The 18,312-nt window shown below is 40.8% G+C and overlaps 1 protein-coding gene across 6 annotated transcripts in view; it reads right to left on the reverse strand.

The window, feature by feature from the left end:
* The window catches only part of LOC133460559 (receptor-type tyrosine-protein phosphatase U-like), a 288,319-nt gene extending 270,298 nt beyond the window's left edge, over window positions 1–18,021 (reverse strand). For all 6 annotated transcript variants that reach the window (XM_061741193.1, XM_061741192.1, XM_061741191.1 and 3 more), the window contains exon 1: window positions 17,804–18,021. In XM_061741193.1, the coding sequence (XP_061597177.1) occupies window positions 17,804–17,873 (70 nt within the window). In that variant the 5' untranslated portion in view covers window positions 17,874–18,021. The remainder of the gene's footprint in view (window positions 1–17,803) is intronic.
* Between the last annotated feature and the right edge of the window lie 291 nt (window positions 18,022–18,312).

The raw sequence follows: 18,312 nt of genomic DNA on the forward strand, positions 1-18,312 counted from the left end.
GAGGTGTCAGGAACTTGCAGCAGAGGGGCTTGTGCATGGCTGCACAGATTCAGTCCCAAGCCCTTTTTGCATGAAATATCCTTCAGGAATGGCAATAAACTCATCATACATTGTTACACATTTGCACTCTTCTTGCACTAACACTAGGGTTGCCACCTTTCAGAAATAGAAAAAAGGGACGCCCCAATTTCAGCAGTGCAGGCACAAAAAAAGGGACATCCCCAAAACTTCTAAACTCCATAGAAATGTATTTATTTTATATGTATCTAAACAAAACCTTTGATTTAAAGTTTAAAGTGCTTTAATAGCATTGCACTTGCATGACTGTACAGACAGCCAACCATGCTAGCAACTGAAATAGCCTATGCTCCTTACAGGTGAAGGTCGGAAAATTAGAATATGGTGTAAATGTTAACTTATTTCAATAATTCAACTTAAAAGGTGAAATTAATATATTACATAGTCTCATTACATGCAAAGCAATATATAGTAAGGCTTTATTTGTTATAATTTTGATGATTGAATTGTTTATTGATTTCATAAATTATTCTAATTCTTTTAGATTTTTTATTTCGGGTTTTCATAAACTGTGAGCCATAGTCATCAAAATTATAACAAATAAAGGCTTGAAATATCTCACTTTGCATGTAGTGGGAAATAATATATTTGTTTCACCTTTAGTTGAATTTACTGAAACGAATTCTCTCTTTCTTCTCGTCCACTCAGACACTTTGTCAACATTAGAACAACTGCTGATCGGTTCACAAGAGGTGCAGCACTCAGAAAAAGTGCTTTCAGTCAGTCTAAATTCTCTGTTAAAGCTGCACTAGAATGGAACTCCATCCCTGCAACTATCAGGGAACTGGACACATACAGTTTATTTAGAGCTCATTTAAAGAAATGGTTGATTAATACTCAGCTCTGTCAGCACTAAAACTTAATTGCACCTTTCTGTACTTCTGTACTTCTGTACTTTTCTGTACTTTTTCTGTATTCTTACATCTGTCCAGGGACTACAGATGAAAAATAGCCTCTTGGCTAACTCTTGGCTAAATGTTTTATTGATGTGCATTGTCCCTGTCAAATAAACCAATAAATAAAATAAATAAATGAAATTTTGCAATATTTTAAAATTTTCCAACCTTCACCTGTATATTATGACATCAATAAATAACAGAGAGCGAACCAACATATGTTCCTCTCTATAATATATCCTGTCCTTTATTTTGTTCATTATTGTTAGTTTGTTGTTCATGTGTGTGCGTGTGTGACAGATGTGCATGGGACAATTGTGAAATACGGAATCAACTTTTAATTCCCAATTACGTAACAAATCTATATTTCAAGGGACGGGTGGCAAGCCTGACTAAAACATCAGGATGGCTTTAGCCCTACTCTCACTGAAGGGACTGCATGACGACATGTTAATGATTTCATTGTTTTCTGAACAATGTATATTATGTAGAGTGGAGGCACAGAAGAGGAAAATCAAGTAGTAAATGTGCATATCTGTAAGTAAAATCTGACCCTTTCCGTTTGCCGAGTCATGGCATGTATACCAAATCAAACTTTGCTCTGTTGTTGTTCTTTTTTAGTTCATTTGAGATGCAGCTTGTAGCTTGTAACTTTGTGTGTTACAGTTTCAAACTATGTTAGCTGCCACTAATAAAAAACCTCTGAATGTCTACGTGGAGGGAGTCTCAGCGGTGGCCAGGATGTCTTGTAACAACTAAGATAAAAAATATCTCCACTTCTGCTGTCTGTAGTATCCTGGATCTTTACAGCTTATGGATCCTTTCAAATGATGTTAATGATGTAGTTCCTTCACACTTTTTATACATTTATTGAAAATTCTGGTTTTTGAAAGCTCTTTATCTCTGCTTTTTTCATTTCTTTTTTTTCAGTGTCAAGCACTTTAGATTGAGTTTAAATTGAGTTATTAAAATCAAAGTGGAATGTTAAATTATTTGTTCCCTGTAGGGCTGGGCGATATGGACCAAAAGTCATATCTCGATATTTTCTAGCTGAATGGCGATACTCGATATATATTAGGGGTGTAACAATATATCGTGCCACGAAATTTCGCGATACAAAAATGTCACAATACGTGTCGTGGAGGTGACAGAGTGTATCGCGATATTGTGTTATTAATATTAATCTATTGTGTTGACTAGAAACGCGCATCCGACCACGACCGCGGCCGGACCGCGCGGACCAAAATCTTCCTCCGCTCAGAATAAACTAGTCCCGTTTTGCGGTCCCGTTTTGAGGTCTGAACTTTTACTTATGTAAGTCTGGTGTAGAGTTAAGCCTTACCTTATTAAATTAAACCTTTTTGGGGTCATGAGTAGGATAAACACGGAGACAACTTCTGCTAAGTTCCAGTGTACTTCACTGTCCGCTCAACAGCGTAGGATTTTAGAACATCAACACAGCACCTAGTGCTGTATCACTCCGCCCAATCTAAAACATACTAATCACTACAGAAACTGACTAGTGTCATTATAGTCCCTGATTTACAGAATATAAAGAATATATTTATAAAATAATGAACCCTGAATTACCAAAATAACCTTCTTAACAAAAATAAATCTCCTCTTACACTTATAAGTTGAGCATGAATCAATCTTTTTTATGATGTAAAATTGTATGTATTTATTTACTTGTATTTATTTATTTAATTTTAGTTGTTAAATTTCTGGAAAAGAAAAAAGTCAAATCATACATGAGAGAAACTATTCAGTTTGTGGCAAAATATTTGTACTTGTCTGAAACTGAAGATGCATAATGCAAACCTGACATTTACTTTTAGTTCAGTTTGTGGAAAATGGTTGGCCTGGCTTTCTCTTTAAAACTTAAACAGTTATAAAGCATTACAAACTGTAACAATAGGGCAAATGCACAGCATTATTTTGTATTTTGTGTCTTTCAAATAAAAGAAAATTTCCTCATGACTACCTCATTCAAGGTTGTTAAAAAAATAATATATCGTATCGTTATCGTGACCTCAATATCGTGTATCGTACCGTATCGTGAGATTAGTGTATCGTTACACCCCTAATATATATATCGATATTTTTTCTGTGCCATAATTGGGGTTTCCCCCAAAGCATTATAGCATAGCATCTCTGTTAGCTTCATTTTTTTCTGAGGCAAACCCTTAAAAAAACAGTCAGTTTTAATACAAAGCCTTGTGCCAAATGTCACACAGGTACCTTTTGTTAACAGAGGTCTGCACAATATCAAAATGTATAAAACAAATGAAATAAAAATAAACTGCCTGCATATAGAGAATAAAAATGCTTCTTGAATAAAATAAAACAAATATCCCTTTCCTGCATAACAATTAAATTAAAATACACTGTGCAATTAATACAATGTAGACAGTAACAGGCAGACTTTTCCACTGAGGTTGACAGTTGTGCAAATAACAAAACATTTGTGCAAATCTCAAATAAAACATTCAAGTCAATTTGTCACAAAATAAGCTATATCAAAATCATGAAAAAAAAATGTAAAAAAAAAAAAAAAAAAAAAAAATTTTAAATCGATATAAACGATATTGTCTCGTACCATATCGTGTTTGAAAATATATCGATATATATTAAAATCTCGATATATCGCCCAGCCCTAGTTCCCTGCCACTTTTATTATTCAAAAAGAAAAGGTTTATTGACATTTAACTGTTATTTAATTCATGAGTTAAGGCAGTATTGCACATGTGTACATTGGGTTACACACATTAGGCACATTAGGTTACAAGTCTCAATTTTGAGAATACCATAACAGGTTTCCCGTAAGTCAGGGGTGTCGGACTCCAGTCCTCGAGGGCCGGTGTCCCTGAAGGTTTGATGTTTCCCTGCTTCATTGCACCATGATACAAGTGACTGTGTCGTCAACAGATCCAGACTTTGATGACAAACTGGTGACGATGATTAATTAGAATCAGGTGTGTTAAAGCAGTGAAACATCTAAAACATGCAGGACAGCGGCCCTTCTGGGATTCAGTTTGACACCTGTGCCGTAAGGGTGGGCAAAAATATCGATATGGCAATATATCGCGATACTTTTCCAGCTGATTCAATATCGATATTAAAAATTTGAATATCGATTTTTTTTTTGATTTTTTTTTTTTATATTTTTTATCCCCGATTTTTTTCCCATTTTATCACCCAGTGCTCCTACCTAAGTGACAGTCCTGGGCATTGCCACTCTACCAACCCTGGGAGGGCCCTGCACTGAGCTCAGGTTTTATTTCACGTTTTATTTCATTTAATAATTTATTTTTTATATAACACAATTGCCTGTCCTTAAAAAATGAAAAATAATGGACAGAGGTTTATTTATTTATGGATTTATATATACTGACTGATCACTGTGCCTGTCCTTGGTTTTAGTACCCATCTTTCTTGTGTTTATTATAATTTGCCACATAATTAAAGCAACCTCATACTAAATTTAATGTTAATTTCATATGATGTAAATAATATGAAAAACATGTACAAATATGTTGTAACTTTAGCTTGTATAGTTATAATAAAACATTGTTTTGACTCAGTTTGTCCCATGAATTGTCACTATAATCTGATGAACGTGCAACTCGGATTTTAAGATCCATCACTCACTATCATCTGATGTACATATATACAACTTGGATTTTAAGATGTGTAATGCATTTTTAAATTTTTTGGTGAACTATGTAGAATATAATAATCGGGATATCGCATAATCGGGATATCGCAATGTGTATCGTATCGTGGCTCAAGTATCGTGATGCGTATCGTATCGTGAGGTCCTTCCCAATACCCACCCCTAGCCGTAAGTGAGCCTAAAGGGCTATCTGTCATCTGGATCATCCTATCCTTAATGAAGACTATTCTGTATTTCCATACCAACACCAGCAAAGACCTTTTCAGGAAAGTTTCAGCCATTTGATAGCAAACCTCCTTCTGTGCCTAGCCATCACTTTTCTAGGTCATCATACAGGCGCCTGTGTTTAAGCCAACTCACACACGACATATGTCAAGTGCTTCTTATGCAAGGCCAAACAAAGAAGATGTGTTTTTAAAGCCTACTCAGGTCATCCCTGCATCATCCGCCCAGTGTCTGGGACAGGCTCATCATCCTTCCGTGCCCTACTCTTCCTGCTCTGGGTTTGGTGACCCCCAGCCACAGCACCATCTGGTCCCGGCACTGATGCTGAGATTAGAGGTGCAGGCTGGGAGGGCACCAGGACACAAATGCTCAGCAGCTAAAGTAAAAGCAACTCCCCTCAACTACTTTCACCGCACCCCAGCCTGCTTGATCACATGGGAAAAAGAAGAATAAAATGTGAGGCAGAGATTTGCCGTTCAGGAAGAAATCCAACTGGCACCTGATTTCATTTCCATGTTGAAATCAGTTTAATCAATAATCTGTTCCTGTACTCCACTTGCTCCTCTCTCCTCCCACTCACTTCACTTCTCTCTCAGCTACTTTTTCTCCACTTTCACTGAATATGCAGTGCCTCTGCTGGGGGGGTCCAGCTTATTTACTCAATGATTTAGAGTCCCCTGCTATGCCAAGCTAAAAAAAGCCCAACGAATCATAGTCCTGGCATGTACAGCAGAACAGCTCATAAAACTGAGAGGAGTTTAGATGTACATACCTCAAATCATCTTTGGCTAGCTAACTTGCTTTTCTGTGAATGCAAAGACACCAAAGCCTGCTCAGTCCCATTCAGGGCATGATCGATCAGCTCCTCCCCTTCCCTCTGCACTCATTACTACTGTATATGGCATTTGAAAAGGAGACCCAGCAGACGCTAGCGCAGATGCCAGCACCCCTTCTCACTGCCAAGTTAATCAGCATCTTATAACTCATGGCCAAGGTAACCCTTTCTTGTGGAAAGGTTACCTTGTAAAAAAAAAAAAACTCTTTAGAGGGGTGGAGCCAGATGTCTGAGTCCACCCCTCTCATGGAGTCTTCTTTTGGAATAGATTCCAGTGAATACCAGTGGGACATTTCCCCCCTGAAAGGATGCATTGTGCAAAGGCAAAGTGTCCAGATGTGTTGTCACCGACTGCTGCTGAAACTGTGTGCCATCTGCAGCCAATCCAGACTGATGTGAAACTGTGGATGGAGATGGAGATGGAGAGGCTGGGTAATTCTACTTTGATGTCGATCTGAGATGTCACGACGCCCTGCAAATCCAAACAGCTCACTTCAAGAAAGATATTCAGTGTCTGTTTGATTTTTCTCTTGCAGATTTCCAGGGCTCGTGTGCTCCATGTCATCTATAGCTTTTTTGCAGTAAATATTCTGACGAGGACCTGACTCATCAGGATTCAAAAGATCCTCTACTTCTTTGAATTGCCTTTTAAAAGTTAAAGTTGTCATTACTGAACAGATCAGCACTAGGAATGGGTGATATTTTACCGTTCACGATAAACCGTCAAAAAAATTCGCCACGATAAGAATTTGTCATCTCGCGGTAAAAACGATAAATTCCAGTTGATGACGTTTTTGTGTGAAGCTGATTTATGGTTCTGTGTTAAATCCACGCACAACGTATGTGAAGGAAGGAAGGAAGGAAGGAAGGAAGGAAGGAAGGAAGGAAGGAAGGAAGGAAGGAAGGAAGGAAGGAAGGAAGGAAGGAAGGAAGGAAGGAAGGAAGGAAGGAAGGAAGGAAGAAAAGAGGAAGGGAAGAAGGAAGGAAGGAAGGAAGGGAGAAAAGAGGAATGGAAGAAGGAAGGAAGGGAGAAAAGAGGAAGGGAAGAAGGAAGGAAGGAAGGAAGGAAGGAAGGAAGGAAGGAAGGAAGGAAGGAAGGAAGGAAGGAAGGAAGGAAGGAAGGAAGGAAGGAAGGAAGGAAGGAAGGAAGGAAGGAAGGAAGGAAGGAAGGAAGGAAATGAGCCTGAAAGAAAGAAAGAAAGAAAGAAAGAAAGAAAGAAAGAAAGAAAGAAAGAAAGAAAGAAAGAAAGAAAGAAAGAAAGAAAGAAAGAAAGAAAGAAAGAAAGAAAGAAAGAAAGAAAGAAAGAAAGAAAGAAAGAAAGATAAATTCCCGTTGATGACGTTTTTGTGTAACAAACATCTGAGAGCGAGATAGATTTATAGTTAAAAAGGTGGAGTTGAATTGGTATTTTTTTTATCGTCATTTTTATCGTTATCGGGATAAATGCCAGAAATTATCGTGATACATTTTTTAGTCCATACCGCCCATCCCTAATCAGCACCAAAAAAGGGGGTTTATTGATAATGGCTAGTTCTTACATTGTGTAATATGGCATATGTAGTCCAAACCACAAATGACTTCCACAAGAAACTTTGGGGTTTTGTGCTGAAAAACACCACTACAGAGCCGGCACCGTTCCTCACCGCTTCCCCTTCTTCCCCAGCCTGCACCCTGTGGCTCTGACACTTCATGTTTACCATCACAATGCAATATTTCATTTGGGGGAAAAAAAACAACACATATACACACAAAACTGGCACCAGCCCAACCGTACCGACGTAGGAGGTAAAGACTGCAGCGACAAAGGCTTCCAGCAGTGATAGCAGGCACACAGGTGACGCCGCTCACGCTGCAAATCCCCTCCTGCTGCACACAAGAAGCTCCTTGCTAAGCTTAACGGGGGCGGCCAAGAACTTCCGCAGTGCCCTTCTTCAGTCTTGTGAGGGGAAAGTGATGCCTTCTACTGTATAATTTGACTTTTTACCAAAGTTTTTCTTCAACTTTTAATATCTCCTGTGTGCCAAAGGGATACTCTGAGGCCCACAGGTTTGATAACTTTAAACAGCTATTTTTTAAAGAGTAATATCTACAGCTGCCTGGAGACCAACAGAGTCTGGGTCTCCAAATCATTTATTTTCTTTTTTTTATATGATGAGTTAGATATGAGTTGGACTACAGTAGTTAATCTAACTTGAATTTATCTGCTCTCCAATTTTATACATTAATGAAACAGGGGACTAAACATGCCGGTACAAGAGGGAAAACGCAGGGAGATAAAGAGTCGAAGTAGCAGAGATTAGTAGCGTTTGTGGCATAATGCAATCATGTCCCTTTAGAAGCAGCAGGCAGGAAATGAAGTGAAAAGGATGCTATTCCTGCAGTTGGGCTGCAGATTTTATCAAAATCTAGAGTGACACTTGCTGACAGCAGCACCACAAAAATCATCCTGCAGCTGGACCCTGACCTCTTCTGCTGAATCTGCGGCCCATTCGTCTTACGTCGCAAAGATAACCGAGCAACAGTTTCCGCTCTGCTGCCAGTCCCACGACTGGCATCAACTCATCATCAGGTGTGAAAGGGCCAACCGCCGGTTCACGGCCAGGAAATAGCTCAGACAATTGGTTCAGCCATAAAGTGTAAACACACTGCTGGCTAGGCAGCAGAAGCCAGAGAGGAATATTCATGAAGATTATTCATGGTTTGCTGTCAGCGGCGGTGACAGATCTGGAAGGTAATAGCAGCGGAGGCAGATTCTGACAGAGCAGTGCTGGACTAAATGGACAGGCAGCCATCCCAGCAGAACAGTCATGCTCCTGCATATCTCATCTCTATATAAAGCTCATCCCTAAAACAAGCACATAGCCATATCTTCAACCAGTGACCCATCACTCATACCTCCCATTTACAAGTAGTTTGCCAAGTCTGTGTTCTGAGAACAAATTTTTCCAGATCTCCAGTGTAAATTTCCTCAAAGGAAAAGTCTTCCTTTTAAACATTACTCTGATGTTGAGAGCGCCCCCAGACAAACATTTTCATGTTACTTTTACAGTATATAACCTTTTTTTTAGAGCAAAGAATGATTCCACAATTCAATCGCAATGACATGAAGTAAAACATTATCTTAAAGTTTAATATACTTAAAGATACCCAAAGACTTAAACTTTAAGTCTCATTATCTATACATATAGATATGTAAGATATGTACACTAATAACTGTTTCTTTTTAATAAAAATAAAAAGCAGGACTCATACTGAAGTATTTTGGATTCATTAGGGGAGATGTCAAGCACTAAAGACTACTAGACTGGAACAAAACAATTCAATCTAGAAGCCAAGACAAGAGGCAAGCCCATAAAACATTCCCAACAATTAAAGAAGCTGCGCAGACTGCTGTACAAGAAATGTTAAGTCACACAAAATTAGTGACAAGGTTTCTGGTAAAACAGTTTAACAGATCTTTTCTGAGTCATTTTTTATTTTTATTTTTCTGTCCTGTTTTCTGTGAAAACTTGTTTTTTTTACCGGGCGGCATCATGTTTGCCAAAACTGTTAGAGTGGCCCTATTATTTCTGCTATTTTTCACCTCGTTCATCACCCCAGCAACCACTGAAACAGGAAGTAGACGCTCCATTGTTTACAACCGTGAACAGCTGTTAGCCCTCTGTAGCCAAGGGAAGCTAACCAACTACAAACCCACGTTCCCCCCGAGCTGAAGAGGAGAAAAAGAGGACAACGCTCGGGTGTTATGTGCAAGAACAAGAAGAAGCACTTCAAGCCCACATTCCCCACCATCATCACCGGGAATGTGAGATGCATCGGTAATAAGATGGTGCTCTCCACAGCTCAGGTGGAGAGAGGACTGGCCAGGCTCAAGGTGAAGAAGGCGACAGGTCCAGATGGCATCACCTCCAGGCTGCTCAAATCCTGCTCCAGGCAAACGTGCAGGATCGTGGAGCACATCTTCAACCTGAGCCTGAGGTTGCACAAGGTACCACAGCTGTGGAAGACGTCCTGTGTGGTACCGGTGCCCAAGTCATCTCGCCCCAGCGACTTCAACCACTACCGCCCAGTGGCCCTGACATCACACCTGGCAAAGACCCTAGAGAGGCTGGTCCTCCACCACCTGCGCCCCCTGGCGAGCTCCTCCACCCGCTGCAGTTCGCCTACCAGCCGAACATCGGGGTTGAGGATGCCGTCATCTTCCTCATGCGGAGGTCCCTGTCCCACCTGGAGCGGGCTGGAAGCACCGTGAGGATTATGTTTTATGATTTCTCCAGTGCCTTCAACACCATCCAGCCAGAACTTGTGAGGGACAAACTGGACCATGCTGGACCAAGCTGCCAGCAGCTGACATCATGGGTCCTGGACTTCCTCACCAACCGACCACATTTTGTGAAGACAAGAGGCTGTGTGTCTGACATGGTGGTCTGCAGCACAGGAGCGCCACAGGGGACCGTCCTGGCTCCCTCCTCTTCAGCATCTACACGGCCGACTTCACCCACCACACAACAAACTGCCACCTCCAGAAGTTCTCCACAGCTTTGTTGACTGGTGGAACCGCCTCCAGATTAACGCTGGGAAAACAAAGGAGCTGGTAGCGGACTTCCGCCGGCGCAAAGTCCCCCCCTCTCCGGTGAACATCCAGACGAAACGGACATTCTTAGTGGACTCTAACAAGTACCTGGGTGTTCACCTGAACAAACACTGGACTGGACCATAAACACTCAGGCACTTTATAAGAAAGGCCAAAGCAGACTCCACCTGCTGCGCAGACTGAGGTCCTTTGGAGTGAGGGACGGCCTCCTGAGGACCTTCTATGACTCTGTGGTGGCGTCGGCCATCTTTTATGGTGTGGTCTGCTGGGATAGCAGCAGCATCACAGCAGCGGAGAGGAAGAGACTGGACAAGGTGGTGAGGAAAGCCGGCTCTGTCCTGGGCTGCAGTGTCGACCCTGTGGAGGTGGTGGGGGAGAGGAGGATGGTGGCAAAGCTGTCCTCCATCATGGACAATGTCTCCCACCCTCTTCATGAGACTGTCAGAGCCTTGGAGAGCTCCACCCGCGATGCGTCACTGAGAGGCATCGCAGGTCCTTCCTCCTCGCTGCCATCAGACTCCACAACCAGGCCTGCTCACAGTAGCAACGGACAATAACAACAAGATGTGCCATATCTATCTCCTCGCGGGTCCAGGCCGAGGCATTCCGGCTGTGCTGTCAGCTCCATTAACAATACGTAGTGGTGATAGGCACGCGAGACGAGCAGCCGCTGCCGCCGCACGGCCCAATTTCTGTCAGAATACACCATGAGATGTAATACCCTGAAATGTTGCGTTTGTTACCACTATCAACCTCTGTGTTGCTTTTAACCCAACCTCTTGACTTGATCAAATTATCCTAAAACATGATAAAAAAACATGTTGAATAAGAAAAGCTGAACAAAATACCTGAAGGACATCAACAGAATCCAACTACCACACTGACAATAATTCAAGAAAAATGTTGAATAATCATAATTTGTCACTCTTCAAAACTGTTTCATTTAGGTTGCCTCTAAATAAAAGAGGATATAAAAACACATCCAGTTGTATGCTAGGATATGTATAGTACATTTAATAAATAGGAAAAAAATGACATTATTATCCCATTATCGTCCTCTTTTTGTCTCTCAACACCTGCGCCCACATTTCAGTGCGAGTCAGTGCGTATAACATTTTAATATAAACTGCCTGAGTTTAAGCCTTTCGTTGTTCCTCCAGTTGTCTCTTGATTACTTATTCTATGGAGCCAAATCAAGGCCAAAAGTTTTGCTAATTTGAAAATAAAATTTGAACCTGAAAATTCTTTTTTACAGTTTCAATTTTATTTTTTTCAGTATCAGATTTTTTTTTCAGTTTCAAATCTTTTTATTTCAGTTTCAAATCTTTTTTTCAGTTTCAAATCTTTTTTTTCAGTTTCACGTCTTTTTTTTCAGTTTCACTTCTTTTTTTTTCAGTTTCAAATTTTTTTTTCAGGTTCAGACTTTTGGCCCGGATCTGGCATGGGGGGCGTGGCATCAACTGAGAGGGGCGTGGCATCATGAGTGACAGCAGAACAGAGAAGGCGGGGGACATTCCTCAGTCATGTTGCCTTCAGGAAACGTAGGTTGCAGAAGTTATCAGTAGAAGTATGATTCAACACTGTATATACACCATATTCACGTGATTGGCAGTGGAAAAAACTGATATTAGTGACACATTTCTGTTTAAAAAGCTGTTTTAGACCCTACTTGGTAGTATGTGGAAGTAGGAAATGTCAAACTTTAAAGTGTGGCTGTTGAACTGTACAGTCTGGCATAGTTTATTGCTTTTATACTGCGATTGGTGCCAAGTACCGATCGCCTGCACTTGGGTCCTAAACCCCTGAACTGGAACAACCTGTGGCTTTCACTTACTAATTTATTTGTTAAGACACTCTACCAATTGGAGCTTTAGCCAATCTATGAATTATTGTATGTAGAAATGTTCCTTTGCCATTATACATATACTGTATATACATACATACACTACAGAACAATACACATACTGTACACAGCTGAGCATAGATGCAGGAACGCTGCAATATACACACACACACACACACATATATATATATATATATATATGTATATATATGTATTCTTTATATTATGTATATATATATATATATATATATATATATTTTTTTTTTTTTTTTTTTTTTTTAACTCTTTGTGACAGTTTAGCAAAGCAGCCAACTTTGACTGTATTAGTACCACTACTTGGTTTTCTTTCAATGTAGCTTTCACTGATATTGACTTACTGACTAGAGCATACTGTTTGATCAGGTTACTAATATTTTATCTATTCCTGGATGTTACATTAAAGCTAAAAGAGACCCCAGCAAAGACAAGGCGATACACGATGGCATTACGTTATACTGCTTGTTACTACAGCTGTCAATATTATAAAATGGCTTACACTTATATACACGTAGCGCTTTCCAGCTGTACTCTTACAGCCCCAAAGCGATTTCCACTGTAGACGTTCACCCACACACCGGTTGTCGGCGGAGCTGCCATACAACGGCGCTGGCCTGACAACCGCGGGCAACTGGGGATTCAGTGTCTTGCCCAAGGACACTTTGGCGGATACAAGAGGAACTAAGACTCAAACGACTGACCTTCACGTTCATGGGCAAACGCTCTACCAATTGAGCCACCTACCCCAAAATGATCTTGATTACCAGAAAAGAATTCAAATTACAAAATCAATTGTAATTTAAAAGTATTACCCAAACATCTGTCTGTCCAGTATTGTTAGCACATAACTACATTTGTTCTACAAGTTCTTTGAAAAATAGACGGAGGGAAGGAAGCTGGAGTTCAGTTTTAGCAGGGACAGAAGTCTATGGCTGCCGACTCTGCGTTTTACTCAAATCCACTTCCATGTGAGGAAATTGCCTTTGGGAGCACAACCGCTGCACTGATTCCTCCCTTGGTGATAAGGCAAAATCATTTCCAGATAAACAGAAGTAATCGTGCTGCAGTTGTAAAGCCACTGAATTTTCTCATCCGTTCACAGCTCAGAGAATTCCCCAAACCCCATGAAAAATCCCCAGTGATGATTAAAAACACATAATCAATTTTACTTTAGCCACACTGCTGACCAAAGTCCACGAGATGAACCATGTAACTGACAACAAACAGCTGAGCTCATTAAAACCTTCTCAAAAGCCATCAGCAATCCGGAATATCAGTGACTCTCCTCTCAGCAGTGGCTGTGTTTTTCCATCAGTTTAAACAGACAAACACACTTGTGTATGCTCTTGGTCGTGGTTAATCCAGTTTTTGCTGCAGTGCTCGTCGGGAAGGTGAGGAGGGACATGTGGGCCGTACTTAATCTATTTTAATTGGTCATTTTTATCCATTTCAGGCTAAGTGTATCCATTTTTCTTCAGCAATCAGACAATTAAAGCCTGGCTGTTTAGTGCCTTTCCTCAAGTCCCACAGCTAAAGTTGACAGGTCATAATCATACATTTGTCCAATTTTTTTGTCTTGAAACTTTCCTTGTTTCCTTGTCATTCTATTACAATCATAATAACTATAATTATAGTTACTATAATTACAGAACCATCCTATTCTTCAACAGTGTGCAATAATCATGCAATTTTAGTTTTATGGACTTTTGTGTAATTTCCTCCAGTGCCCCCACATTTCGTCATTGCATATTGTGTGAGCACGCTCTCCATTTTTTTCACCCTCCATATTCACCCCAGGGGAGATACATATGTTTGGGGCTCTTTTTTGATGGATAAAAACTGAGCTGGTCCCTGAAATCACCCAAAGTGAGAGTTGAAATTAACTTCATGAGCCAAAATTGTCCAAAAAAGGAAATAACTGCCACCTTTGCAGCGAATACTGGATCGGGCTCTAGAGGGCATGACAGGACACGTATCTATCCTTCTATTTATTATTATTATGTTCAAGAAGCTCTTGAAAGTGCTCCTCTTCCAAGAGTAGCTCCTAGCAGAAACCTCACTCACTCTTTAACTTCTTCACCTGAACCTGAACACTGTCTGAACTGCACTTACTCTGCACTTGACCATATTTCACCCTGAATCGACAACACGTTTTCTTTAACATCTGGGAGATCAATTTGAATATGATGAGTATAAATATCCACTCATCCAAAAAAAGAAAATAGCAAAAGCAAGCAAGTTACCCTGCTTCAGCACACCGTGATACAAATGACTGTGTCATTAACAGACTTGTCCAGAACTTGATGACATGCTGATGACGACCATTAGTTAGAATCAAGTGTGATGATGCAAGGCAACATCTAACACATGCAGGACAGGGGGACCCTGTTCTAGATGTCTGTTGTGCAATCACAACTGGAGTCATCTGTTGATGTAAAAGCATAAAAAGTTCTGGAGAATATTCTGGAGCCTTGAGAGGTGATCGTGCAAAGAAACCATTCTCAACAACACAGGTTTCTTCAGATCTGCTGCAACACAAACTGCTACAGGAGATCTGTCCTGCCCACAGCTACAGCCATCTACAATGGCTCTTTAAAGAAACTTAAAGGAGCTGTATGTAAGAGCAATAATAAAACGAATCATAAAATGACCCCGATATGTCAACAGACATTTAAAAATCATGTTCATTTCAAATACTTATGTCACTGACAACAGCACTCAAGCCAGGATATTCCAGTTTAAAAAGAGGAGTTGCAGCCCTCAACTGATGTTGTCATTTTTGGTTTTGGCCTGAATCTCCACCCTCCACCTATCTCCCAATCACCAAGTCAGTATTATTTCTGAAGCTCCACCCTCCACCTATCTCCCAATCACCAAGTCAGTATTGTTTCTGAAGCTCCACCCTCCACCTATCTCCCAATCACCAAGTCAGTATTGTTTCTGAAGCTCCACCCTCCACCTATCTCCCAATCACCAAGTCAGTATTGTTTCTGAAGCTCCACCCTCCACCTATCTCCCAATCACCAAGTCAGTATTGTTTCTGAAGCTCCACCCTCCACCTATCTCCCAATCACCAAGTCAGTATTGTTTCTGAAGCTCCACCCTCCACCTATCTCCCAATCACCAAGTCAGTATTGTTTCTGAAGCTCCACCCTCCACCTATCTCCCAATCACCAAGTCAGTATTGTTTCTGAAGCTCCACCCTCCACCTATCTCCCAATCACCAAGTCAGTATTGTTTCGGCATCCGGGTTGCCAGCTCGGCTCTAATTATGGCAGCCATGGCAGCCTACGTTCCTGCTGCATTCTGCAGCCTACCTGGCAACCTCTGGTCGGGGGGAGGAGGGGGAGGGTACACGCCGCTCAACAATATTTTGAAAGTGACTGCAGTACCAGTTTTGGCCATTTCTTACAGACGGCTCCTTTAACTACTGGTACTGTAGTTACTGACACATATAATTTCCCATTAGGGGTTAATAAAGTATGATTGAATTGAATTTATCATTTTTGATCCTTCCATCACATACATGTGAGCAAGCAGCGGCCAGCTCCAGGGTGCTGACGATCTTACTGAGGTCAAAAATCCACTGGAATAGACATTCCTTCAGCTGGATATTAGTATCAAAAGCTGACAGCTTGCATGTCTAGCCTGACAACCACCTGACCGGTCAACTACTCAGGGTACTTGCACGTTAAAATAAGTGGCTGATCTTCCTCATCTTTTTACAAGTTTATACATATGTATTGAGTTTTAAAGATGACATGCAGTGCTTGCTTGAATGTTTTATTCATGATAATTCGAAAAGCTGCCTTAATCCACAACTTTCATTTTGCACATTTGAAACTTCAGAGTTATTAGCATGGGTTCTTTCCAAAGCACTTTCCACCATTTCATTCCTTTCATTAAAAGAGAGGGCTAATGATGGCACTTTTATTAGCATTTTGATTACAATTCATGAAACAAGCAACCTGAATTTAGATAAGAGTGAGTAAATGGATGGATGGGTGGATAAATGGAGGTTGTTTTTTAAATGTTTTTTGTAATGTGCTTCTTTAATTATTTATGGTTCTCTTGCTGTACCAGTAAAGCACAGAACCAGGACCATGACATCCACTAACTGTTTTCAAAGGATTTTATTTTGTGTGTGCTATTATATCATTATTACACCCCAAAGTCCTATGATGTACAAACTAAAATGTATCTTTGTAAACATTTGCCTGTATAAAAAGAAAGAAAAAAAGATGACTTTACTTGCATCTGTCATAGACAGCATAATCTCAGACTGTAAAAATGAACATGCTAAATGCTAAAACATTTTTTAATGCTTTGATGCTGATGGTGACATTGTAACGGTGGTCCAAAAGCACATTTCCCAGATCCAACTCCAAAGTATAATGTGAACAGGTCAGACATTATGACTTGGGCGAGCCAACTCACTCCACTCAGCATTTTTTCTTCCCAAATGGCGCCAATAACCAATAACAGCCTGTGAATGCTTGCTGCGTTTCATTCGTAATAAAAGAGTTACTCTTCAGCATTTTAACTGTACCCTAATATTTCTCATCTGTGGCATGTGGGGCCTTTTTTTTTTTTTTTTTTTTGCAAACCAGCATCAATATTATTTGATGCTAAAAGTACAACCAGAAAAATCAATATTTTAATGTCTGGTATATGGAGGCGACCACAAATATAGAAAGAAATCTTCTATTCCCCCGAGTCTCTGCATCCAAACACGAACGCAACAGCAGTAATTGTAGATGAGAGTTCCTCACCCGCGGTCCTCGGGGGCCACTGCCCTGCATGTTTTACATGTTTCTCTAACACAGTTAATTCTGTTAAATTGATCGTTAACAGATTTGTGCAAACCTTGACAGTCTAAGCTGTTCATTTGAATCAGGCGGTTGGCGCAACAGATCATCTAAATCATAGGAGACAATGGCCTGCAAAGACAGGATCTGAGGAACACAGTTACAGTTTTTTTTTTTAAAAGACATGAAAAATGTCTTTTCGTGGGTTTCGTTTTTTTATGTTCACACAACGTTTATCTAGAAATGCACTGGATAGTAGACTGGTTACTGGAATGTCCTGATTTCGGACAATTTACCAGCTGACATTCCTCCTTTTTCATGCCAAATGCTATGAAACTAATAAAACTGAAGAGGCCAAAAATAGAAGAACACGGATAGAACACGGAGAACATGGTCAAATAATCTGATAGTGATTCTGATCATGATTCTGAGCAAACGTCAAAGTGGACTTTTACATTACGTATTTAATTATGTGTCAAAAAGCAGCAAGATTCAATGCAGGTGCAGCACTGGATGCAGCTGCGTGTTTCTGCCCACTCACCCTCGGAGGGCTGAGTCACTTTTACAGCATCATATACAAGAAAAGTAAAGTGAACGAGAAAATTTGGCGGCACTCAGATCCTGAACCCACATTTCTTTGATTTTGTTCAGAGACAAAACCTTCAGAACATTCAACATGAGTTTGGAGAAGATTTACACTTTTCTCAAGACACTTAGTTTAAGGAGAAATGAGCAGCTTTCCAGCCCGAAAGGTAACTGAGTCGGAAACTGCGCAGGTGCGCGCACCCATTCCCTGTTACACTTCCTTTACCTGTTGGTCCTTCCAGACTGTCAGCGAAGATTCCGGCCACCAGCATCATCAGCAAAGCAGGAGAGTACATTTTGGCTAAATTGTAAAGTAGTATAAACTCCAGAGGATCCTGCAGGAAAGTCCTTTGGCGGCTGCAGCGCAGGTCTGGAAAGGAGTTGCGCGCTCAGGTCCATGCAGAGGCGCCGCACTGCTGCGTCCACAGTCCGCGCAGGGAGCAACTGATCTCCTGCTAAAGCATTTTAAAAGAGCCCCCCTCTCTCCTCTCGTAACGGCTCTACTACTCTTTCTCCGCCGGCACTATACAGCGTGGAAACGGGACGCAGTGCGGCTCTGCGGCGCCTCCATGTGGGCAGAAGGCGCGTCCTGCAGCCCGGCGCCTGCAGAGACGCAGTCAACACTCCAAACCAGACACCACATTGGATATCTCTTAAAATTAAAAATGTTCCACTTTTTTAATTAAGCCATATGATTTTCTTCATGGATGATTGGAATTTTCTGTTTCTGATATT

Source organism: Cololabis saira, chromosome 15 (assembly GCF_033807715.1).
Source record: "Cololabis saira isolate AMF1-May2022 chromosome 15, fColSai1.1, whole genome shotgun sequence".
NCBI lineage: Eukaryota > Metazoa > Chordata > Actinopteri > Beloniformes > Belonidae > Cololabis > Cololabis saira.